This window comes from Lolium rigidum, chromosome 1, assembly GCF_022539505.1.
Source record: "Lolium rigidum isolate FL_2022 chromosome 1, APGP_CSIRO_Lrig_0.1, whole genome shotgun sequence".
Classification (NCBI taxonomy): domain Eukaryota; kingdom Viridiplantae; phylum Streptophyta; class Magnoliopsida; order Poales; family Poaceae; genus Lolium; species Lolium rigidum.
Window position 1 is genome coordinate 229,113,607 of NC_061508.1, and position 25,704 is coordinate 229,139,310.

Below are 25,704 nucleotides of genomic sequence, written 5' to 3' on the forward strand. Positions count from 1 at the left end.
CATATATATGTGTGTTTTTTGGCCACCAACGATATATAGATGATCGAGAGAGAGAGATTGAAATCCCCAAGAATATGTTCAAATATACATTAAAATATATGCACGAATGCATGGTAGGACATGCATGCACACTAATTATATATATATATTATGAGGCAACTTAATCAAATGTGTTTTCATTCGAGAGAACTTGTCAAAATTAGAGTTAATTAATTTATCACGATAATTATATAATTAATTAATGAATCTCGGGGATATGTTATACAACATGATCGATATAGGCCATGTATATATTAATTGGTGTTAATCTAAGGTTTGCTATCTAGTCTGCTATATATAGAGCATGTTTTTATTAGATCGGGTTATAGCTAGTATACTTTAGGGTTATGTGTTTTCATTAAGTAGGGTTGATTAGCTATGGTTAGTTACATATATATGGTTTAGGGTTAATGCATGGCACATTTAATTTAATTAGAGGACCGCGAGGCACCCCTGGCCTGCTTGATGCACAATTAAGTGTCGTTGGCCTATATATAGGGTTTAATTAGGGTTTAGGGTTAGGGTTAGGGTTTAGGGTATAGGGTTTAGTGTTTAGGGTGTTTAGGGTTTAGGGATTAGGGATTAGGGTTTCAGGGTTGTATAAGGTTTAGGGATCATCGATCGAGTGCGCACACACATTATTAGAGGCACCCGCGCCTTTGCGCATAAAGTGCATGCGTATAGTTTAGGGTTATTTGTTTTAATTAAGTAGGGTTTGATCAGCTAGGGTTAGTTACATATATATGGTTTAGGGTTAATGCATGGCACATTACATATAGTTTAAATCTCAAGAATGTTTATACATGATAGGCCATATGTGCAAAGGAATTTTTTTCCCTGTGAACTTGTCAAAATTCAAGTTTATCAATGCCAATGGAAACTAGTCCAAAAAATTACATAGAGGACCAAAAGTACTAGACAATAACTAATAGAACCTGCAACTTTACAAAAAGGACCCCAAAACATATAGAAGAAAATCAATCGAGTCCTTCTCGACCGCACATCGGATCTCTCGCTCCGCATCCTTTCCGACAACTCCGTCGCCGGGGACGCACCACTTGGGACGGTGTCGCCGGTAGTCGCCGGGACGAAGGAGAAGAAGGGCCTCGAGCAACGGCATATTGGCTGCGAGAAGGGCCGTCGAAAGGCCAAGATGTGCACGGGCAAGACGGATGACGCCGTCGTATGCTCCGAGCTTGTGAACTTTAGCGAGCTTGACTTCCCCATTGGCCGGATCCGAAGCACCGACCAAAGCAAGCCTCACCGTTAGCGCCATCACATTGATGGCACCGGATCGGGGTTTGGCTAGGCAAGATCCGCCGGATTCACCATAGGCCGGATCCGAAGCCGATGACGAGATCCCCGACTCCATTGCGCCATTACTGCTCATGGGAAACACTCGGATCTAAGCTTACAACAACACTAAGTCCCTCGGATCCAAATTAGCTGACTCAACTTTGCTTATCTAAATATGGATGTATCCACACATGTTTTTACTCTAGATACATACACGTCTAAGGAAAGTTGAATCAATTAATTTAGTTCGGAGGGTGTACAATATACGAGAGAAGTCGGCCTCGTCTCCGGCCGGCGAGGCCGCCGGAGAGAAGGGGAGAGGAGCCGGGGGAGTGGGAGAGACTCGAGAGAGAAAGAGAAGAGGAAGAAATGAGAGCTCCCCGGGGAAGAACATTATTTTTGTCGTTCGCTCGTAGCTTGAAACTGAAAATTTCGGCCGCGCGCCAAATCATCCCGCCGCATCCATTCGAAAATCCCGTGACCGGTTTTACCCTTTTAACCCCGGTCCGGAAGCTACAACCCACCGACCATGGAGGGCTCATTCGGTAACAATGAAATATCTTGCCTAGATCCCGAACCCTCCCCACGGGCCCACACCCACCCACCAACCATTCGCCCCATTAGCTCAAAAATACTCTCACACGCCAAAGCTCGACTCTCTACGGTACTAGATGCGCTCGCCGCCGGCATACTCCTCCACGGTGTAGCCTTGATCGTGTTGGCTGTCCACCCACCTTATCCGCTCCCCCGCCGCCCTCGTCACCGACGGATGCGCTTCACCGCCGACCTCGCCACCGACGGATGCAGCTTCACCGCCGACCTTGCCACCGACGGATGCGCTTCACCGCCGACCTCGCCACCGACTACCTCGGCGCGGCGGGCTGTATCAACTTCACCGAATCCCTTGCCGGCCAACCGGATCCGCTTCACTAACGCCCGCTTCTGCTGAAACGGGGTCGATTCATCGTCTCCCGCGTTCGCCGCCGCCTGGAATGCAAGTTGCCGCCCCGTCCACCCCGCCGCGGCTTGGTTAGTACGGCTGGCCCGTTAGATCGCGGTGTTTCTTTAGCCATGTTTTGTGTAGTTATTTGCGGATCTCATATGCCGTTAACTTTCTTGATGTGTTGCTTCGCATGAAGTTTGTTTAAATATTGTACGAGTACAAAAGCATTATCCGGTCGCTACCATCCTGTTCATTCTACCGACACCTGTGTGAATCCACATATTTATAGCCTTATACCCATTCATTTGTTGCCAACTGTTTTTGTACTGCATGCTATTGTCGCACTGCTTTTATAGTCATGATATGGGCATTTCCAATCTGCTTGTTCTTATACCACGTCATTAGCTCACCGCTAGCTGCTAGCTGTTTTCTCGTGTCTGCTATTCTCACACTGCTTTTATAATCATGCTATGTGCATTTCCAATCTGCTTTCTATTATACCTCGTCTTTAGCTTATATAGTTATTGCTTGCGTGCATGTCCGGTCTTTGTATTATCGTAGATCGACTTGTCAATGTTTATTTTTCCTAGGGATTGATCATGCGAACCACTTATTAGAACATCCAACATTAACGGCGGGGACGCTAGGGAAGGTTGGAATCCGAGTTCTTGGTTGGTAATTTTGGCGGTTTACTTCCGTTATTATCTATAACCTATATGCATTGTTCCTTATGCAAGAGATTAACACTTGGAACCCTGCCATAGCAATGCCATTCATGCTTTACTATGTTTACGCCTATTTGATATGCTTGTCTTGGAGAAACTGCGAAGGTGATTTGAACCCGACATTTGGTCATTCTTAATGCCAGTTTACTTTATGTGGAAAACCTTGGCATTACCCTACTCTAAATCTGAATGTCTGAAATTCGTATCTCATGCAAAGCAACATCTAATTGGTTTTAATCTGATATTTGGCTTATTCATTTGGCAGCTCAAGTTTTTTGTTATTTGAAACCAGCTGACTTGGTCTTAAATGTGATATCTAAACACAGATTAAGGACAATGGAGCAGGAGGATTAGCATTTCACTTGATGGCTGAACCTAAAATGACGGGCATGTTGACCACGACTAGTGCACGCAAGAGAAGGACTCGCGGCGAGCCGGTATGTGCTTAGTACATGCATCTTATCTTATCTTGTGCTTATTTCCGCCACATGTCGTTATCCGATCTCTACATTGCGTAATACATGTTTGAATAGTTAATTGTTGTAACTATGTTTGCAATGTTACCGGAATGCGAGTTTTAATGAAGCGATCATCATTAGAAGATAGTCGCCAAAAAAGGATCCGTAGCGACCACTGTGCAACATTATGATGTAAGTTTGTGCTTAGTACAAGTTCCATACATTGTCTTATTTATGCAACTTGTTATTATCTTATATCTACATTGCATAATAAATGTTTGCATAGTTCATCGTTTAACTCTTTTTGCATTATTATCAGAATGCAGTTGTGATGAAGCAATCTTCATTAGAAGTGAGGCCCACAAAAACTTCTGATATTTCTTTTGATGCATCTTCTCATAGCCAGTCAACCTAGACCATTGCCTTCATAAAGCAAGTAAATATCTCAAGGATGTACTTTATAAAAGACATGGTATTGTTGCTTTAAGATCCGTAGTCGATATGTTGACAAAGAGTACACAAGATTCAATCAAGGCGATTGCCAAATGTCAACGTGTTATTGATGATGCTAATAGAAGTCCTCAATGATTCTATGTAATTTTTTTATTTGGGCACATGAATTGCCTTGTAATTTTCCTACTTGTTTTATTTGTGTATGTAATTGTGTGTATCATTGATATCAGATTTTAGGCTCATGAAATTTAATGCAAGTTGACTAGTCAAACAAGTAGAGCACTACAACAGATTGGGCCGGCCCACTTACAGTAGTGTGGGACCCACTTTCATTTTGGGCCGGCCCACTTCTTTAGTAGGCCGGCCCGGTTACACGATAGTGGGATCCACATGCTTATTGGGCCGGCCCACTATCTTGTTGGGCCAGCCCAGTTGCTATATGGTGGTCCCACATGGTAAATGGGCCGGCCCTTTAACAGGAAGGTGGGACCCACATGTGTTTTTGGCCCGGCCCACTATCTTGTTGGGCCGGCCCACATGCTATATGGTGGACCCCACATACTAAATGGGCCGGCCTTTTAACTGGAAAGTGGGACCCACTCGTGTTTTTGGCCGGCCCACTATCTTGTTGGGCCGGCCCACTTGCTATATGGTGGACCCCACATACTAAATGGGCCGGCCTTTTAACGAGAAGGTGGGACCCACCTGTGCTTTGGCCGTCCCGCTATCTTGTTGGGCGGCCCACTTGCTATATGGTGGACCCCACACACCAAATGGGCGGCCCTTTAACGGAAAGTGGGACCCACTGTGTTTTTGGTCCGGCCCACTATCTTGTTGGGCCGGCCCACTTGCTATATGGTGGACCCCACATACTAAATGGGCCGACCCTTTAGCCGGAAAGTGGGACCCACTGTGTTTTTGGCCGGCCCACTTGCTATACGGTGGACCCCACACACTAAATGGGCCGGCCCTTTAACGAGGAAAGTGGGACCCACTCGTGTTTCGGCCGGCCCACTTGCTTCTTGGGCCGGCCCGATAGGCTGTAAGGTGGCCCCCCCATGTTAAACGGGCCGGCCCATTTAAGTTTTGACCAGATCAACCTTAGGGGTTAGGCCCGGCCCACGTAACTAATGGACCAGCCCAGCTATATAGTTGACCGGTCAAACTATGTCGACTGGCCGGCCCGCTTAAGACGTGGCGAGGCCTCGTGTGGGCCTACCATCTACCACGGGGTTTCGGCCGGTTAACGCCGTTAACCGCCGGTTAACGGCGTACGCCACGTGTCAGTTTGCATGACGTCGGCAGTCAACGGGCTCCCGGAAACACTTGCGCAACGGTCCGATTTTCCGTGGCGGAAGGGCGCCCAAGCGCGACGGACCGAAAAAACGTCGTTGGACTTTGCCTGACGCAGTTTCCACAACAGAACCCATATCGTCGGGTTAGGCCCATAGGCGACGAAAAATACCCCTTAGCGGACGATTTTGAGACGTTGTCTATCAGAACTTTTCTTGTAGTGAAGCAAGTATGTGATAGCAAGATATATATAACTTCAAGCACGATGGCTATCACAAGGTAAAGTGCATAAGTAAAGAGCTCGGGTATAGAGATAACCGAGGCACGCGGGAGACGATGATTTATCCCGGAGTTCACACTCTTGCGAGTGCTAATCTCCGGTGGAGAGGTGCGGTTGTTTAGTGCTCCCGAACGCCACAAGAGGCTCACCTTGAGGTGTGGTTGCTCGATGCACACCAACGCCACAAAAGCCCCACCCCAAGATGCGGTACGCACACCACACACCGAACGCCACGAAGGCGCCTCACATAAATCTCCGGTGACCCTCGCCACAAAGGCCTAGGTCACGGTTCAGCTAAGGGATTTCCTTCGAGGCGGAAACCGGGCCTTACACAAAGATTGGGGCACACATCCACAACTTAATTGGAGGCTCCCAACAAACCGCCACAAAGGCCTAGAATCTGTCTAGGGTTCCAAGAACCCAAGAGTAACAACCTTCTTGTTTTCACCACCACGAATCACCGTGGAGAACTCAAACCGATGCACCAAATGCAATGGCAAGAACACCACAAAGATGCTCAAATCCTTCTCTCTCAAATTCCAACAAAGCTACAAAAGCTATTGGGGGAATAAGAGAGGAAGAACAAAGAGGAGAACACAAAATCCTCCAAGATCAAGATCTAGTGGGTTCCCCTCACAAAGAGAGGGATTTGATTGGTGAAGATGTAGATGTAGATCTCCTCTCTCTTTTCCCTCAAGAATATGCAAGAATCATGGGAGGAATCAAGAACTAGGGCAAGCTTTGAAGGACAGCAATGGAGGGGAGAGAGAGAGAGTGAACCAACCAGCCGAAGGAGGAAGAAGGGGGTCTTATATACCCCCTTCCAACGAAATATGACCGTTTGGGGCCTCCCAGGCCGGAAAATCCGCCCCCCGAAATCGCCCCTGGACTCGGGCCGGATATTTGGCCGGATATTTTCCCGGAATTGGCCATTTGGGCCGGATTATCCGCCCCCCCCCCCCCCAAAAAAAAACTGCAGAAACACCAAAACTAAAACGGGCATAACTTTAGCATCCGGACTCCGATTTTGATGATCTTGGACTTGTTTTGAAGCTAGGAACAAGCTCTACAAGATCATGCAGGAAACCATCATAGTCCAACAAGGGAGGATAGAAACAAATGATGAAAGGTTTGACCTATCTAAAAAAGACATACCGGTAAAACCTCCAATCTCGAAAATGCAACAAGTTGCCCATGCAAAAACCAGTCTCAATGAACTAGAGCTTGTCATGAGAATAAGCACAAGCTCTAAAACATCACGATAAGATCCAAATAAAACCAAGAAAGATGATGAACTAAACTCGAAAACGCAACAAGTGATCTATGCGGAATCCGTTTTCGATGAACTAGAGCTTGTCATGAGAATAAGCACAAGCTCTAAAACATCACATGGATAAGGTCCAAATAACAACCAAGAAATATGATGCAAGGATGCAAAGGTTTGAGCTCTCTCCGAACGATACGATCGAGTTACTCACTCGAGAGCCCTCTTGATAGTACGGCAACTAAACTATAAACCGGTCTCCAACTACACTATGAGACCGGTGAGAAAGAAACCCTATCAAGAGCAAACCTTATACTTGCGCATTCCACTTGAGCTCGATGACGATGATCTTGACCTCAACAAGATGGAACGCCTTTATTGCTTGTGTTTGCTTGACGAAGTCTTGTGGATTGCTCCCCCATAATCCACCATGGGAGAGCTTCTTCTTCGGCGCATCTTCACATAATCATGACCACCATGTGGATTGCTCCCCCATAATCCACCATGGGAGAGCTTCTTCTTCGGCGCATCTTCACATATACATGATCACCATATGGATGACAAGACTTAAGCAAAGGACCTCTTCGAGATGGCTCATCTTGAACTTGCACTTCATTTCTCCATGGCAAGCTTCAAGCTTATGAATTCTTCGAGTTGGCTCATCTTGAACTTGCACTTCATTTCTTCATTCTTCATCATGTTGATGTCTTGAAGTAACTTGAGGGCTCACTTCATCTTCATCTTCAAGACATACTTGACACTTGATATCCTTCATCAATTTCTTCTTATTGCAACCTAATACAAACATGTTGATGTCTTGAAGTAACTTGAGGGCTCACTTCATCTTCATCTTCAAGACATACTTGACACTTGATATCCTTCATCAAATTCTTCTTATTGCAACCTTGAAGCCAACATATGGTTCAAGAATTGCCTATGGACAACTCCTACAAATATAACTCAATGCAAACATTAGTCCATAGGGATTGTCATTAATTACCAAAACCACACATGGGGGCTCCATGCACTTTCACCTCTCCCTCTCCCTCTCTCTCTCCCTCTCTCCCTCGCCCTCTCGCTCTCCCTCTCCCTCCCCCTCTCTCTCTCCCTCTCCCTCGCTCTCTCGCTCTCTCTGAATCTCGCTCTCTCTCTCTCTCGCTCTCTCTGAATCTCTCTCTCTCTCACTCTGAATCTTTGCGGGCGTCTCTCCCTCTCTCTCCCTCCCTCTCTCTCCCTCTCTCCCTCTCCCTCTCCCTCTCTCTCTCGCCCTCTCCCTCTCGCTCGCCCTCTCCCTCTCGCTCTCCCTCGCCCTCTCGCTCTCCCTCGCTCTCTCGCTCTCTCTGAATCTCTCCCTCTCTCCCTCTCTCCCTCTCTCTCTTTCTCTCTCCCTCTCTCTCTCCCTCTCTCTCTCCCTCTCCCTCTCCCTCGCCCTCTCGCTCTCCCTCTCCCTCGCTCTCTCGCTCTCTCTGAATCTCTCTCTCTCGCTCTCTCTGAATCTCTCTCTCTCTCGCTCTGAATCTTTGCGGGCGTACAACACAGTTTGGTTTATCCGAGCAATTCACCATTAGTTTGCTGCTGGACTTATATTAACCTCATAGTTTCTTATAGCCTTTATTGCTTCATGTGTACAAACTGGTTCCTTACCATCCACTCCTGTACAGCTGTATATTTACCTGTATGCTTAATATTGTTTTTTATTTTCTTTAGGTGCTAAATTTCTATGGGAATCACCCCGAGTTTATTGGAAATTTTGTGGATTGGGCAATCGTGCATCTGCAGTCGAAGGATTATGTCACAATATTTGTTAAGATTTATATGTTTGGAACTCCCTTGCTGTAATAAGGAGGTGACCGGTATAGTTTTTAAAACTTTTGGTCAGTGTTTTTAAGGGGAACGTTTGGTCAATATTCATTGAATATATTTCAGTATCAAGCTTATTTTTTCTTTATACGTATTGAATTGCTTACGAATCTGGTTTTGTTGAACAAGTTCACGCCTTGATAAAACAGGTTATTCACTAGAAGTGGCCATCAGGTGTGAAGTAAGATACAAGGATAAACATGTTGGTATTGCTTGCACACAGACTCTTGTTTCATTTCCTATCTGATCAAATTATGTATCTACTATTTGTACAGATCCTACAAAGAATGGATAATTAGATGTCTGTTGTTTCCAAGGTATTCTTGATTGTGGGCCTTTTTTACCAACTTGGGTAATTAATAATTTTAGCAGATGTGAATTTATATGATGGTAAGAACATTCTTAACACGTTGATTTTTTTAAATATATTTTGCTTGAGGTTTGAGGAATTTTATTTATTAGCCCTCCTAGAGGAGCTTATCATGACATATCTACTGTTTGTACAGATCCTGCAAAGCAAAAAACGTATGAATATTTGCTGCTTCTGTGGTATGCTTGATTAACATCCCTTTGAACCATCTGGATATTTTGTAGAGCTTACCATTCAATCACGTGCAGAACATATAGGTTATAAATCTTCCAGAGACCAGAGATAGTCAAATAGAGTTTACAACACAGATCCTATTGTTCAAAATTAGCTTTAGCCTTGCTGCCATATGCTACTTCTGCTACCAAGAATCGATATCAAAAGTCAGAAAATTAAGATTTCTATATATACATTGGTTTAAGCTTTGTATAGAAATATACTTTTCAATTATATATTGCTTTATGTTTCACTTTTTTAATACTATTGTAATCCTATATAATTGAAGTGTACTGTCTTTGTACTTGTTTGTGGACGGGCAGATGAAGATTGGGGAAACCTTTTCTTGTTAAACAGAAAGTGGTTAAAGAAATATGGCGAGGCGTCTGTCTAGGGTAATGGAGATCTGAGCAGGTAAAAGATGCAGTCGGTCAGGGCTACCATGGGCATAAATTGGAAATTTCCAGAACTGAAACGTTCAGGTCTTTGCTGGTGGCACTGGTGGAATAACCAAAACAAAATTCAAGAGGATGATACGTCAATGTCAATGTAGGAGGTGATGCATAAAACAGTCTAATATACACTTGAGTACCTAGAAATTTTCAAGGAGGAGAAAGGCAAGGCGGAGAAGGATAACTGAAAGCACCTGACTGATGGACGTTGGAATTTAACTTAAATATATCTTATCTTCCTGAGGATGATTCGGCGGCTGGGGTTTAATCGCCGGACATGATAAGGGGGAGGTCGTTGCTGCTCTAGCCGGAATGGGAGATGAGGTTCACGACACCTTTTCCAAGTGTAACTGAGTGCGCTATCTGAAGTTGCTGGGCCGGCCTATCAGATTGGCAGCTCATACTGAACAGACGGTATCCTGATTTCTCCACACATGAGAGTATATTATAAGATGTCATGGTGCAGCACAAGACTTTTAAATCTGGATCCTGACTTTTTAAAATGGACGGGCGTAGCAACACGCGCTTTTATGTTCTAGTTTTATAAATATAGAGACATTATATGTACTACCATTGTCAAAGACGTAGAATCCGAGAAGAAAAATGCAGACATAGAATCCGGGAAGAAAAATGCAAGGACCATCCTCCTCTTGACAAACCTTGATAGGAATTTCAAAATCGATCTCACAAAGCAATATTTGGAATTATGTACCTATAGAATTTTAGTCTTTCAACATCACCAGTGACGTCCAGAAGGAGATCTCGTAGTCAAACGAAGAACTAAAAATCATTTATTGTAGAAGATGCATTTTCCATTGACATAGAGACAAAAAAGAAGATGCCTACCAAAACTAACCCAATCTTTCTAAAAAAAAACACTACTATTATTAAAAACTCAACTCATAGATCACCCCTCCATACGCCGAGGCTAATCGGAGTAGGGAAACCGACTTATGGAGGATTCCAAAGTGGAGACGATGGCTAGGTTTAGAGACGCTACGTATGGGAGAAATTCTTTTTTTTACTCCATCTGTTCATATTAATTATCATTCATTTAGTATAGCTTTATATTAAATTAGAAAGAACTAACATGTGATAAGGGGTGGATTATGATGTGTTAACAAGAATGTATGATACTCCTTTCGTTTTTATATATAAGACCATTATTTTTTTGAGCTAAAACTTTAACTAGCAATTTAATTAATAAAAACTAAGTTTTATATATACACACAAAACATATTGTTGGAAACATCTTTCAAATATAAATTCATTGGTATATTTTTTGTGACATATGATTTTGCCTAGCGGTGGTGCGAAGCCACATGCTAACTAACTACCGTAAGAAAGGACCCACATAGCAGTCATACTCATACTGCAGAGGCAGATGCCCTCAGCGAGCTCCGGCTTACAGACTAGTAATAAGTAAAGTTAAGTAATAAAATTTATATGAAGCAAAAAAAGATCCTAGCGGTGGTGCGAAGCCACATGCTAACAAACTAGAAGTATCAAAAAATAACAGCAGACATAATTGATCTGAAAACCAGTTCATACCTACCCATTCACTAAACATGCTTGAGCCAACAGTGCAATCTCCTGTCCCGAAATAACAGAAACGTGACCAGGTGCAACAGTGCAACACCATGCAACGACAGAAACATATAAGTCTTTAAAAAGGACTAGAAAAAAACACAGAAATGAGACACTGACAATGGACCAAGAAAGATAATAAAGAGTCCCAAATTCTCAATGTATGGTCCATGGGTTACATCATTGCAAAGCCCGCAAAACCGAAAACACAGCAAACATTGAAACGTTTTTTACATAACTTATTCTTCCATATCTGGACATGTATAAACTACAACTGTCCACCGGATGCGTCCAAAACGAGGTCACCTTCAAACATTGGAACGTCACTCCTAGTTAGATCACTCGGGCTTCTGGCAATATGATAAGATGTGTTAGTACAGAGTGCAAAGTAATGTTGTGGTGAATGGAGTGCAGAAATCTCCATAGATGGGAGCAATTGCTTGAAACTGACAAACTAGATAACTGCAACAAGCTTGTCACAACAAATGCATAAAAGAGATATCTGAACATTTAGCTTTTCTTTAGGTCAAAAGGGCCAAACCCCTCCTCCATTTCATTAAAATGAAACGTTATCATGTACATTGTGGCTCATTAAACTGATATAAACCGACAATTACTGAGTTGCCACTAAAATCTAGTGCAAACAATGCTCCATAGGTCCATACCGTGGAGGAATCCACGCAAATTCTAAAAGGTGTTTCATAACATAAATTAGATATACCAGAACACAATTAAGGGCTTGTTTCAACAAACAGGATGAAATTTCCCAAATACACAACACAACTGGATTCTGAATTGTGTAAATAGATGGACATTGAGAACCAACACTATCTGATTCCATGACAAACAAAAAAAGAAAGCTCAGTATTTCAAACACATCAAGTATTAAAAAAAAGGTTGTACCCATAATAACTAGATGCAGTTGCTTTGATAGGATTGAAGTATGTACAGTACTATTTGTGTATCAATGGACTGCGTCAAAACATGGCCACTACGTACTTAGCCTTTTAGCCAGACTATACTGCAGCTATTTTCTAAACTCCGAACAAATACAAGGTAATCATCAACACCTCGCATGACCACACTCTGACCCCCAGCTCAAAAAACCTTAATTACCTTTACACCTCCCCTGCAACACAGTTGTTCACTGAACAGCCTATTCACTTACTAGAGAGCATAGTATAGGGCATGATCAAAACATTTGCATACCACCCTCCATAGCAAAACTTGGTGAATGGCATGTTTGTCAAAAGATGGCAATATTCCTACACTTTAATCAGGGATGGAGGACAACAAGTGATTTGACACTTCAATGTTGTTGCTAAACATCTGCAGTAACTGTATGGTCCGCACATCATGCAGTGACGCCAAATCTATCGGTTTACCAGGAAGTGCACAGATTAATACTCCTCTTTCTTTAGGAGCCCAGGTGTTGAGTGTAGAGCGATTACCCCTATGACATCGAGTCTAAAAAACAAACTGTAGCCTAGGCGGGCAGTGTATACCTTGCCATCGGCTCCAGACTTGGCCTTCTCGGCCTCGGCCTTCTCCTTCTCGAGCTGCTTCTTCTGTTTCTCCTGCCTATCCCTCTCCATCTTCTGCTCTCCACACCAAAACATCAAATCGGAAAAGATGAGTATCATCGGATCGGGAAATAGAAGATCGATGGGGTGAGATAGCTAGGGCTTTGGGTGGGGATGCGAGTGGCCGACCTGGATGTATACGGTCTCCTTGGCGCGCTCCTCCTCCTTGAGCACGCCTCCCTTCCCGCCGCTCAGGAGGCGCCGGGTGCCGCTCGCGACCGCCGCCGGAGACCGGAGGCGCGCGGGGAGGGAGGTCAGCGCGCATCTCATCGCCATTTTTGGTCGCACTTTCTAGGTCTCGCGAATCGGTCGGGGTGGGGGATCTCGGGGCTGAGTGGGCTTGTTCGGTTGGTTGCTGCCACTTGTAAAGAGGAGTCGACCCGGAGACTAGGAGAGTGGGTGGTTCAAAAAAAAAAAGGAGAGTGGGTGGTTTGACAGACTGAAAATTTTAGAAATTCATCCAATGTTGAGCTTAAATTTTTCAATGTTGAGGCAAGTGAGAGTTGTTCAAGAGTTTGGGTACATCTGTCCCCAAATTTTGATGGAATCATTTTTTGTTACCGAGATCAACCCAAATGCCATAATGTCTCAAAACAAAAAGTCTATAGAGAAACTCACTAAAATTGTATTGAACAAAACAAAAATGAAAGATAGGAGCTGCATGAAACTTTTGTCTTTTATTTTTTCTCTGGACTCTTTTCCTAAGGCGATGCATGGAGAGTGGGTAGCCACATAAAGTCTCAAATTGGATAGATTTTTAAACATTGCAGTGACATCAATGCAACCACTCGAAAATGTTTGAGGATACTATCAGTGGTGCGACAATCCTTAGCCACGAAGACTTTTAAGGTAGTGAAACATGAAAGCAGCTCCTACAAAACACAAATGCTAGGATTCATAGCACAAAACCCTAACGATAGCTCGATGCTAGCTTATGTTTTGAATAGACACACAAAGATACATACGAAGGAAATCGAAATGTGAAATTGGAGAGAAGGACCATGAGCCTCTTATCTTGAAAACCATGACCTACAACTAGATAGCACTTACATCCTAGTTTGTCAGATTATTGCTTGGTTGTATTATTCACACGTTGATTGACTATGTTTGGCTATCGCATACTTTATATTTGTCTTTTCTCAGTCTTAAAATTTCAGAATTTTTTCCAAGTTCCAACGAACGATTTTTTATAATATCTAGAGACACGCAGAATTTTCGTTTCGGGCCGGAACTAAAGCTGCAGCAGAATAGCCCATGTGGCTAACCGTCCATTCCTCGGCCCAGCCCAGTCCGTAGAGCCTCTCGCACCTGACCCGACTAGCCGACCTCTGTCGTCGTCTTCCTCCCGGAAATTCCCCAAATCCGCCTCCTCCCTCACATCGTCGTCGAGATGTACCATCCCACGAGAGGCGGCGTCCGCGGCGGGCGAGACCGTAAGCTCCCTCCCTCCCCCCTCGATCCCACCGGTGCTCCGACTGCATCTTAACCGACGCACGGCCTAGTTAGGGTTTCCGCAGCGCCCGTTAGGGTTTCGACGCGATCTGCTGCACCAGTCAGGCTATATCCGGCCCGTGAACGGCCTCCTTCGTTCGTGCGCCAGCCTCTGGGCTGCTGGTTCCGCTCAGCAGTGCGTCGGGGAGGTGGGATTAATCGCCGACAGGGGTTGGGTTGGTTTGTGCCGCTGCTGCGTCGACCTTGTTAGGTTTTTGGATCTTACAATATCGCAATTAGATGATTTTTAGATTAAATGCCCTGGCTGTTGTGTTTTAATTAAGAGGATCGTGAATTCATGATATAGTGCTACCTTCATGGACTGTTGAAACAACATAGAAAGGGACAACCTACCATGCTAAAGTACCTTCATCTACGGTGGCATTCCTACATCCATTTATCGTTTTGGACCCACGTTTTTCAGGATTAGATGGGATATCGGTTACCAAATGAATACATCCAAGTGAATGTCTGATCTTTCATAAATCTCTCTAAGGCTTTTAAATACGTTGAGCACCCTATACGATAGAGATTGCACTTGTGGTTAATTCTTCGAGCTGAGTGATTGCACAAAAAATGAGGCAATGTCCTCTGTTCATTGTGTTTTAGCTTTTTCAGATGTCACTGACACCCCATGAATGGGGAAGCTCCTGCGAATCAGCACTACAAATAATTTTGCAAAATAATTAGATTTTTGTTACGATTGCATGTGTCCCTCTGCTCATGCCCTGGAACTGTTATCGCAGTTATAGCAGTATATAGTCTAGTTTTTTCACAAATCGAGAAATCATTATGACTTGCATCTTTACCTTGCATTGTTGACTAGTTTTACCTTATGCTGCTTGCTCTATATTCAACTGGAGTGATTGAAATAAAGTTTAAGTACCTTGCCCCTAGTCTCTTGTGGTGCAAATTTGCTTTAATCCCCCTCCTCCTCTTTTTTTTTTTTTTGAATAACCTGAAGTACGGACTGTGAAACTGAAAGTTCAGTTCCTATACCATATCTGACGCCCGCTCATTCCCCTCCCTCTTATCTCTCCTGCCCCTCTCATTGACAGGCTTCATTGGTCTTCCGGCTCCTCTCCCCTTCCACTCTGGCGGCTTTGCCGTCTGGCGAGGCAAGGGGAGATGTAGTCCGGCCTCCTCTGTGGATAGTAGAAGTAGGTTTAGGTCATGGGCTTAGTCTCTGTTTGCGTTTATGGCGTCTGTCGTCATCCTTGGGGATTTGCCGATTTGGCATCTTGGTGTCCTCGCGCGGCACTAGATGGTCGCCAGCGTCACCGTCCGGAGGAGCTCCATGGTGGAGATCCGGGCTGGAAGGTAGATCCTCTCCAATAATCGCGCTGGTTCCCCAGATCGAGCTGCTGCGGTTCAAGTTCCTCTTTTTGAATGCCATCAGTGATGGAGAAGAAGGCCAGGGGCTCTCGATCTGTTTGTGGCTTCTGCTGGAGAGATGAGGAATATGGAGACTGATGTTATCATCAGATGCACATCCTCAGTGGCCTCTAGCCGGCCTTGGGCTGGCCCGCCGCTGACTATTATGGCCGAAGGGCAGCTGCTCCGACCCTGCAACCTCCAAGCTGTTGTGCCAGTTCGGAGGCCCTTTGCTAGCATCGATGCAGCATCCACTGCCTGCTCCCCCCCCCCCCACCCCCCCAAGTGGCGTAGTCCCCGGTGGTGAAGCAGGTGGCCGTGCTCAGGAGCTCAAGATCATAGTTTTAAAAACCGGACCGGCGGTTCAACCGGAAAAAACCGGAACCGGAGCCCCTGCTGGTTCTTTTAGCGCACTGGACCGTACCGGAATAAACCGCCCGAACCGCGGTTCAACTGCCGGTTTCCGCAATAACTGGCCATCCGGTCCGACCGGCTCAGCTGCACGTGTGTTGTTGTAAGTTGTAAAAATTTAATTGTGCCCGTCAGGACTCGAACCCCACTCCACGCGAGCCGCGGACAGAAAAGTGACCAACTGAGCTGTGATTACTTCTTGATAAAATAGAGACATACTACCTTTTTTGATAAGCTCCACGGTATCATTTGGCTGCAATCTCGATTGTTTTATCTTTGCTGCGTGAATGCGTGATGTATATACACGGTATCACTTGGCTGTCTTTAGCTTTGCCGCTTTGCCAACATGCTGCATCTAAGTTTTACATACTTAACTTGGTTTTCTACATAATTGCAGCCTGGCTAGTTGGCAAAATGCATACTTGGTTGTTCTAGGTTGGGACTAGGAGCGTGGTGCACATGAAATCTCTTATATCATTACGTAAAGTATTATGTTAAATTGCAAGTGTGAAATATTTTTGCATATATAATTATTTATTTATGCAAAAATTATAAGTAAAAAATATATACTTATACATCTAAAAAACCAGACAGTGAACCGGTGAACCACCGGTCCGACCGGTAAAAACCTAAACCAATAGCATCACCGGTTCGATCACCGGTCCGGTTTTTAAAACTATGCTCAAGATTGATGCCGGTGGAGAAGGTCCTGATTGTGATCTTCCTTTTTGTTCTGAGGTCATGTGTGTAATGGTGGAGGACTATGATGCTATTTCTGTTTTCTTTGTGCCCCTTGTAACTTATAATCCCACTGACAAATATTAATGCAATTTATGGGTCCTTTGGGGCCCTTCCCTTGTTAAAAAAAGGCATTTGCATCTGATACCGTTCATTGTACTCCCTCCGTCCCATGTCTTATATTTGTCTAAATTTGGATGTATCTAGACAGTCTACATCCAAATTTAGACAAATATAAAACATCCTTTATGGGACGGAGGGAGTACTTAACATTCTTACTTTGTTACTAACTGGCTTGCTACATAAATAAAATGGAGATTGATAGCTCAATACTTAGAAACTCATCTTATTTATTCCTGCAGAATTCAAATGGGATGATGTTAAGGTTGACAAGCACCGGGAGAATTACCTTGGTCATAGCGTTAAGGCTCCCGTTGGTAGATGGCAGAAAGGTAAGTACCCTCTACCCCTAACCCAGGTGGAATAAGTAATTCAGTTCTGAAAGCAATATGGATATGTTACTGTTTTTTCATGTTTCAGTAATCTCATTAAAGAACCTTGTGTTCCTTACTATATTTTTCTGCTCAACCCTGTTTACATGTGTAAACTATTTTAATTTACGATGAGCTCACTGTGGTTGATGTTTATGTATTCTTCTAACAAATGACCCACTAGTTTTATTATGCCAAATAAATCACATTGCAGTAGTAACTCATGGCCTGAAGTTACTAATCAAATCCTTTCGATGGCAGTCTGAGTTGTTACTATGTCATTTACTGTGAATTTTCATAGTTTCAGTAATTTCATCAAAGAACCTCATTTTTCTTGCTATATTTTCTGCTCAACCCTGTTCACATACGATGAGCTCGCTGTATTTGATGTGTATGTATTCTTCTAGCAAAGAGCCCACTAGTTTCATTATATCGAATAATTCACATTGCACTAGTAACTCATGTCCTGAAGTTACTAATAAAATCCTTTCGCTGGCGGTCTGAGTTGTTACTATGTCCTTTACAATGAATTTTCATAGTTTCAGTAGTCTCATAAAAATTCCTCATGTTTCTTGCTATATTTTTCTGCTCAACCCTGTTCCCATTAGTAAACCACTTTAATTTACGATGAGCTCACTGTGTTTGACGTGTAAGTATTCTTCTAACAAAGGTCACTTTGGTTTATTTATTGAATAATTCACCTTGCACTAGTAACTCATTGTCGTGAAGTTAGTTGCTAATTAAATCCTTTCGATGGCGGTCTGAGTTGTTCCTATGTCCTTTACAATAGAATTAGAATGTTACTATTGAGTTTTACTGAGATACAAGTATGTCAATGCGCCTAGATCAGCCAATTATAGGATCAAGCATAAGATAAGCAACTTAAACTACATACCTACTCTGCTAGACTGCTATTCCAGGTACAATTAGGTTGAGGAATACACAGCTTAACCTATAGTTCATATGTAACGAGTATTCTTTTGAACAGTGGACAGGTGTAGTGTGTTAGTTCTATAATGGCAAGTTGTTCTTCCGATACTATTTGCTATGGTCTTGTGATTGTAACATATGAACATTGCTTTCGCCATAATTGCCTTTAGTTAGTAGTGAAGTTTCTGCTTGTATCTTTTGCACAAGTGACTTTATGGGCTTGCATTTATAATAGGTTGAAATTGAAATGCTTCTTGTATTGCTTTCTCAAGGCTTGTGATTATACACAAAATTTTTTTTGCATGCTAATAACTTAACATTGAAACTATGGCTATCTCTGACAGGGAAGGACCTGTTGTGGTATACGAGAGATAAGACATCCGACACAGAAGATGCCATGAAGGAAGAAATTAGGAGAGTGAAGGAGGAGGAGGAACAGGCCATGCGTGAGGCACTTGGCTTAGCTCCCAAGCGCAGTAGTCGACCAAAGGGCAATCGCTTAGATAAGCATGAATATGCTGAGCTAATAAAGAGAGGATCTACAGCGGAGGATTTGGGAGCAGGGCATGCTGAAGCAGCACAAGTGCAAGGATTAGGTTTATACAAGTAAGTTTGCATCACAACAGTTTTCATGGTCTTATTATCCCTTGATATACGGTACTGTATTATTATAATAATATTGGCTGTTAATCAGTCCGGACTGACAAGGTTTGCTAACAATATTTCGTGATATTTCACCATTTTAACACACCTGTTTTTCTTTATGACTCCAGGGGTCCTCAGACTGAGGAAGAACCAAGTAGTCCTGGGCCTTCTGAAACGAAGCCTGAGCAGGTTGAGTTTGCACCTGCAGCAAAGCAGGAAGATTCTGAAGATGATAGGAAGGGGAAAAGGCGGCGTGACGATGAAAGGAGGGGGGACAGAGAGAAAGAGCGAAAGCATGAAAAACACTCTGGGGGAAAGGAGAGGAGGCGAGACAAGCATGAGAGTAGGCATGACTCAGAGGACAAGGAGAGGCGCCGCCGCAAAGACAAGCAAAAGAGGAGGCATGATTCTGATTAACAGCACAAGCTAGCAGCGCTGTTTAGTCGGTATCACCAATGTACCTTGCTTGCATGTTTCATGGTTGGGATAATGGGATGCTACTGTTGCTTGATGATGTAGTGTATAACCAAATTCTGTGATCCACCTTGCTCTTCTTTCGCGACAACATATGTAAAGTATTAATGGGATGATGTGACTTGATCAAAGTGTATGATGAAATTTAGTCCTGCAATAATGCAGTTTTTGTTGTTCTCCATAAAGCATCTCCAATAAGGCCCCTAAATGTTTTTAAGGGCTGGAGGGGGAAATCGTGGTCCTGGAATATTGAACACAGCCCCTCACATTTTTTGTTTGTGTTTTGGCTTTTCGCGACAGTGGGCTCGTCCCTTTGTGAACGCTGATCTCCCGAGCTTGCTGCCCTCCTGCACCGGATCTGGGAGGGTCAGCAGTTGTTAGAGCATCTCCACTCGTCTCCCCGACGAGGCCCCTCGAGCGACGTTTTTTCCATCCGGACGGCAAAATTCGGCCCAGTCGCGCTCCCGGTTACTCGTTTTCGTTCGGATTTGGCCCTTCATCCATCCGGCGAGCCCACGCCATCCCCGGTCCCCGGGAAGCTATCGGGGAGTTCGGACGAGTGAAAAGCGGGGAAGGGCCCGATCTATCGGCGACTGGACACACGAACCCCACCACCACCTCGCTCAAAATCCCCCCACCCCTCGTATCTCTCTCGCCGCCGGCACCACCCCGCCGGTGAACGGATCGTAGCGAACAAGAGGGGGGGTGAATGGGCGCTACGCAATTTTTAATCTTTTTCAGTTTTTAGCAAGCGGAAGATAAAGGTGATAGCTTTAGTGGTGGAGATGTCCCTAGTATGATCTCAGGCTACTGCAACAAGTAAAGGAACCAAGTACAAATAACAAAGATGAGGAACGGGACAACCGGAGGGCGCGGAGTCGAGGCGAGGATTTGTTTCCCGCAGTTCCTCCCACAAGAGGGAGTACGTCTGCGTTGAGGAGGTGCTAGTCTCACACAAGAGACTAGACGGCCACACCACGAAGGAAGGCCTCACCTTCTTCCTCAAGAGAGCTCCACAAAGGGGCTCCATTTTCTCCACTAAGGCACCGGTCGAGGTGGTGATTCCTTCACAAGGTTGGGGCGAGCTCCACAACACTAGGAGGCTCCCAACACCCTATGGAGCTAGCACAACTCCAAGCTAGCCTCCATAGGAGCACTTCTTTCAAGATCCCACCATAGGAACCATACCAACAATATCCACTAAGAACTAGCACGAATCGGTGAAAACTCTCTTGGTAGATCGATAGATCGGGGTCTCGTCCACCACTCCTCAAAGTATGAGCAAGATTGGTTGGGTAGGTGGGGAGATCCACTCAGTTTGAGGTCAGCAACAATGGAGGAGAGAGAGAGAGAAGAGCTAAAAACGAGCTGGGGAAGAAGGGCCCTTTAAATAGGCCTCCTCAAATCCAACCGTTATGTGCAGTTTCTGCCTAAGCGGTACTACCGCTTATGAAAGCGGTACTACCGCTCTGGATTCGAAATTCCCACAGTACTTGTCCACGTGGACACATAGCGGTACTACCGCTTGCGGTACCGCAATGGCCTCTAGAGCTTACTGGATACCAAGCGGTACCGAAGCGGTACCACAGCGGTACTGCCGTAACTTTAGTTACGGTACTTAAGCGGTACCGAGGCGGTACTACCGCTCTCAAGCGGTACTACCGCTCAAGGTACCGCAAAGGTACCGCACCTTGTTCTGTGGGGCATTTTCAGTGCAAATCTCCAGAGCGGTACTCCAGGGTGGTACCAGTAGGGCAGCGGTACTACCGCTTCTGGTACCGGTAGTACCGCCTTGGCTGAAACTGTTTTTTCCTCTTTTCCTCTCCAACCATGTTACCTCGCGACACACACGCAAAACCAGAAAACCTAAAAACTACGCTTCAGTCCTTCGATCATAATGTGTTCAGCGAGGGCACCGTACGCTTGCAAATCTATCAATGACAATCTTTGCGCACGGTTAAATTCATTCAAGTGTTGTCATCAAACACACAAAACACGGGATATGGATTTTGCTCTTTCAATCTCCCCCTTTTTGGTGTTTGATGACAACACAAGAATTTTGCAACATAGCATAAGATATTATGATAAGGTTCTTGATTTGCAAAAGTAGACGGAGCTCCCCCTAGATGTGTGCATATTTGGAATATGCATTTGTATACAAATGCACACATCCTAGAGGAACAACTCCCCCTAGATTTTACAAACCATGCACATATGCCACAAAGATATTTGACAAGTTTATAAAGCATATGTACAACATGGAGGCCACAAATGATCATATAAAGAGTTTTGGGTGGATTTGTCATACCTTTGCCTTGAGAAAACCCAAACTCATACTAAGTGCCTCCATAGAATTTGTGTAGCCAATCATGAGATAAATAATGAAGACCAATATGGGCTACCAACTAATAAGTCTTAATACAAACCGGGGGATCAGGAGATCCACAAATAGAGTAGCAAGCACACATACGAATAAAGTTCCAAATAACTAGGGAAAAGATATGATGCCAAGGCCAAAAAACCAAAATGACGCACCAAGCCCTTGGCATCCCCATGCAAATTCCCGTCCTAATAGATCAACTTCTCCCCCTTTGGCATCGAAACACCAAAAAGGGAGAAGAAGCATACTAACGTCCCAAGGAGATCACTCGTCATCATCATCATCCTCCTCGTCGTCCTCATTGCCCTCCTCCTCATCCTCCTCCATCTCCTCATCATCGTCCTCTTCATCTTCGTCTTCAACTTCAATTTGACCCTTGCCATGTGGTGGTGGAGAAGGAAGAACAATGTGCTCGGGGATGGAGTCCTCGGAACTTGACCATGTGTACTTGGACTTCCATTCTCCGGGAGGAGTGATGTTGTCCTCGGAACCCTCGGAGACGGGGATGCCCATGTGCTTCATCATCGCCTTTTGACGTTGGCGGATCTTCTTGTTGTCATGGTGAGCTTGGTATGTCCGGTCTTCGAGTTCCTTCTTGAAGCAAAAGGACTTCTTGAGGTGAGCGGTGACTTTGGCAAAGAGGCCTTTGGTCTTGACGGAGTTAGGCACGAAGTCGGAGTCATCACTATCGGCTTCCTCCTCCTCGGTGTCCTTGGGTGCATTCTTGCCATACCTTGGAGGATCATGCTTCTTGACTAGGGGGCTCTTCTCCTTATGTATAGTGATGGGGAGGCATTGCTCTAGGAGGTTCCCACGGCCAGCTTGATTCCACTTGATGCATATGAGCCGCATAATGTAGGGAGGGAGCTTGCGGAGGAAGGCACAATCCCGCATCTCATGACATATGTAGTCCATGACATCCAGCTGCTTGCCTCTACCTCTCATCTGATCGGTGCGCACAAGGAGATTGACAAGAAAACCATGCACTTCATCATGATTGGTGTCTTTGGGGTTGACGAGCGTTCCTTGGCAACAAGTATGGATTGACTCCCCGTACACGCAAGAATTGGTCTTTCTTAAGAGAGGCCATAGACCGATGGGGAACCGAGGCTGTTGCTTCTCTTTGGCACTTGGTGAGTCTCGGTTGGATAATCTCATCTTGCTCTTCTTGATCATTACGATGACGGCGAGATGTGACCTTCTTGCCCTTCTTTGTGCCACTATGGGATGGACCTGTGAACAACATAGGTTTGGGAGGGAACAGGGGATAAGTGCACAAGCCAAGGAGTTAAAGATCAAAGAGGACACTAACAAGCATCATAGCTGAAACTAGTCAAAGCGGTAGTACCGCGACCTGACCCGGTAGTACCGCTCGTGAATGGGCGGTACTACCGCTCGAGCTCAGTACATCCAGATCAAGGTCGAGGACATGGCAAAGGAGCACATAGTTTCACACAATGTTGCTAGCTAGTATCCCCGTACATGTAGAGCTTCCAAGAATGTTTCTCCACCACAAACCCCCATCAAACCCTAGCCTATGCATCTAGGGAGTTCAACACACCCTAGAGAGAGAGATTAGGCTTCATACTGGAGGACATGGCGGAGAAGAGGGTGGGGAAGCTTCTGCACGGAGGAGATTTGGCCGGGAATGGCTGGAGGAGGAGATCGGGGCCGGTCTCCTCGAGGTCTTGGAGCTTGAGGTTGCCTTTGACTCGTGGTGGGTGGGGGTATGTGGTGATTTGGGAAGAACCTGTCCCACCCGGTACCTTAAGTCAAAGGTGCAAACGGTAGTACCGCTCGTAGGAGCGGTAGTACCGCTTACCGGTACTTGCCCGGTACCTCGGGCGGTAGTACCGCCCTGGAGCAAACTTCTGACAGTTGTCAGGTTACTGCTCCTAAGCGGTAGTACCGGCCTGAGGACCGGTAGTACCGGCCTTCAAAGCTCAAAAACACTCAGATTTTTGGTGTAGACTTGTGCTTTTAGAGTGAATTGGCTTAGGATTAGATGACGGAACTGTTAAGGTACTACTCAACCAAGCTTGCAAGAGTCAAAACATGAAAATCCAAGCTTGGGTGAATCTCCCACGAAGAACATGAAGAAAGGAAAACCAAAAACAAACGGAGAAAAGAAATCAAAAGAAACTAAAGCTCCTCAAGGAGGAGGTTGTGTAAGAGTTTAGTAGTGTGAGGTCGCGTAGATGTATCTAGGACGCACGGCTACAACTCAACATGAAGCTCATTAGTCACTTACTTGACAAATAGCATATGCTTTGGGTTTCTTTATGCATTATGGGGGGAGGGATAGCTCAATAAGTTTAAACCGCACTCCCCCTATGTTCATGTGTGCTTTACATCTAGACATGTAGCGCAAGAGTGGTATAAGTACCCACTCTTGACACAATGTCCGGATGAGAAGCACAAATGTAGAGAAGTGAACCTTGACGTCGACCGGTAGAGTATGAGTCCATTGCATTGTCGGACTCATTAAGGAAGTGTTGATAATTTTGGTGCTTGGGGTTGCTATACCGTTGGACCCCTTCATTTTTTGCTCTTGAGAATGTCTTGACGTACTTTGCTTGAGTTATGAAAGAGTCTTGACGCTTTAGCACACCGGCGAGAATGGACCAAAAGGATAGATTCTTGTGAGGTCCCTTGATCTTCATCATGATTTAGGTCCTCGCCTTGACCCTCATTGTTGTTGATGCTGAACTTGAGGTTGTAGAAGAAGTTGATTCTCACTTGATTGTTCAAAGAAGAAAGCTTGGCCTTGTGGTGTAGATGGCTCCACATGGTGGAACTTGGTCCTTCCCCGGCACTCGTAGAAGGTAGCATTTGAGATTGGCGAGAGCCAACACCCATCCTTCCTACGGCAACCGGGGGAATTGCATCTCCTTTCTCACAAGAAGCACTTCCCCTCTCCAAAGAACTATAATCTTCATCAAAAGTCTCATCACAAAACTTCCACAACCCATCCAATGGACTTGTACTTCATCATCATGTTTGAGAGGCTTCAACTAAGGTTCGACTTTCTCTTTTGGCGACCCCAAGAGTTGGAAAAAGTATATGGCGAGGAGCATTGATGTTGAGTTTCTTCTTTGCCAAGGAAGACACCCAAGGTGTGAAACTTGAACTCCATTCCATTGTAGCTCCTTGTTGCGAGAATCATAGTGTAGAGTTCGCGTTGAACTTGATTGACAACTTCATTATAGTTGTCTTGACCTTGTAAGGAGCTCCATGCATTTTTCATCAACGCAATTCCTACAAACACGATCTCTACACAAGGAAGCATTTTCTATTAGTCCGAGAATGTGGCCTCTCGGAGTGTCTAGCTCCACAAGAGGACCACGACATGTTCATTGTAAACGGTACAAAGACCTTAGCCTGAGAAACGATGAACGGAAAGAACATTGTAATCAAGGGTCTTGACAAGGTTGGGTGTTACCACCATCTTGTCAAGGCCCAATACCTTTAAGATTGCTTGTGTTGTCGCCATATGAGAAGATAGAATGAGATAGCTTGAGGACGACAACAACTTCTTTGCTTCCGTTCAAGAGACTTGTGGCTTCAACAACAACCACCAATATAGCACCACCAGAAGCAAAGCACATCATAGATCAAGCCTTGATGATAGGAACCCATTTTTCAACGGGTCCTACCATGATGTTCCTCTTGATCTTGATCCTTCTTCTTCTCTTCTTCTTTGGCTTGATAGCCACTTCTCCTTCATTGCAAGAACTCCCATTAGCTTCATCTCTAGCTTCAATGACTCCTTCCAAATATTGAGTTTGGATTTGGAGGCTTTGAAGTTTGGACTTCAAATGGTTGAATTCATCATGATCTGGGTGAGGGTGAGTGATATCAAATATTTGAGTCTCTTCCTCCTTATTCACTCGGAATTGTCCTAACAAAGCTTCTTCTAGAAGAGAACTCATTTTTAGGAGCAAACGCTTGTGT

At 44.7% G+C, this 25,704-nt stretch overlaps 2 protein-coding genes across 2 annotated transcripts; one reads left to right on the top strand and one right to left on the bottom strand.

Moving 5' to 3' along the window:
• Positions 1-11,355: 11,355 nt before the first annotated feature.
• Positions 11,356-13,136, bottom strand: LOC124683276. Its single transcript, XM_047217831.1, has 3 exons — positions 12,946-13,136; positions 12,739-12,831; positions 11,356-11,583 (listed from the first exon to the last, which is right to left on the bottom strand). Exons 1-3 carry the CDS (start codon positions 13,090-13,092, stop codon positions 11,572-11,574), a joined length of 252 nt encoding a protein of 83 aa, XP_047073787.1. The 5' UTR covers positions 13,093-13,136; the 3' UTR covers positions 11,356-11,571.
• Positions 13,137-14,188: 1,052 nt separating this feature from the next.
• On the top strand, positions 14,189-19,378 carry LOC124683277 (multiple myeloma tumor-associated protein 2 homolog). Its single transcript, XM_047217832.1, has 4 exons — positions 14,189-14,249; positions 17,193-17,282; positions 18,596-18,857; positions 19,025-19,378. Exons 1-4 carry the CDS (start codon positions 14,207-14,209, stop codon positions 19,311-19,313), a joined length of 684 nt encoding a protein of 227 aa, XP_047073788.1. The 5' UTR covers positions 14,189-14,206; the 3' UTR covers positions 19,314-19,378.
• Positions 19,379-25,704: the final 6,326 nt, after the last annotated feature.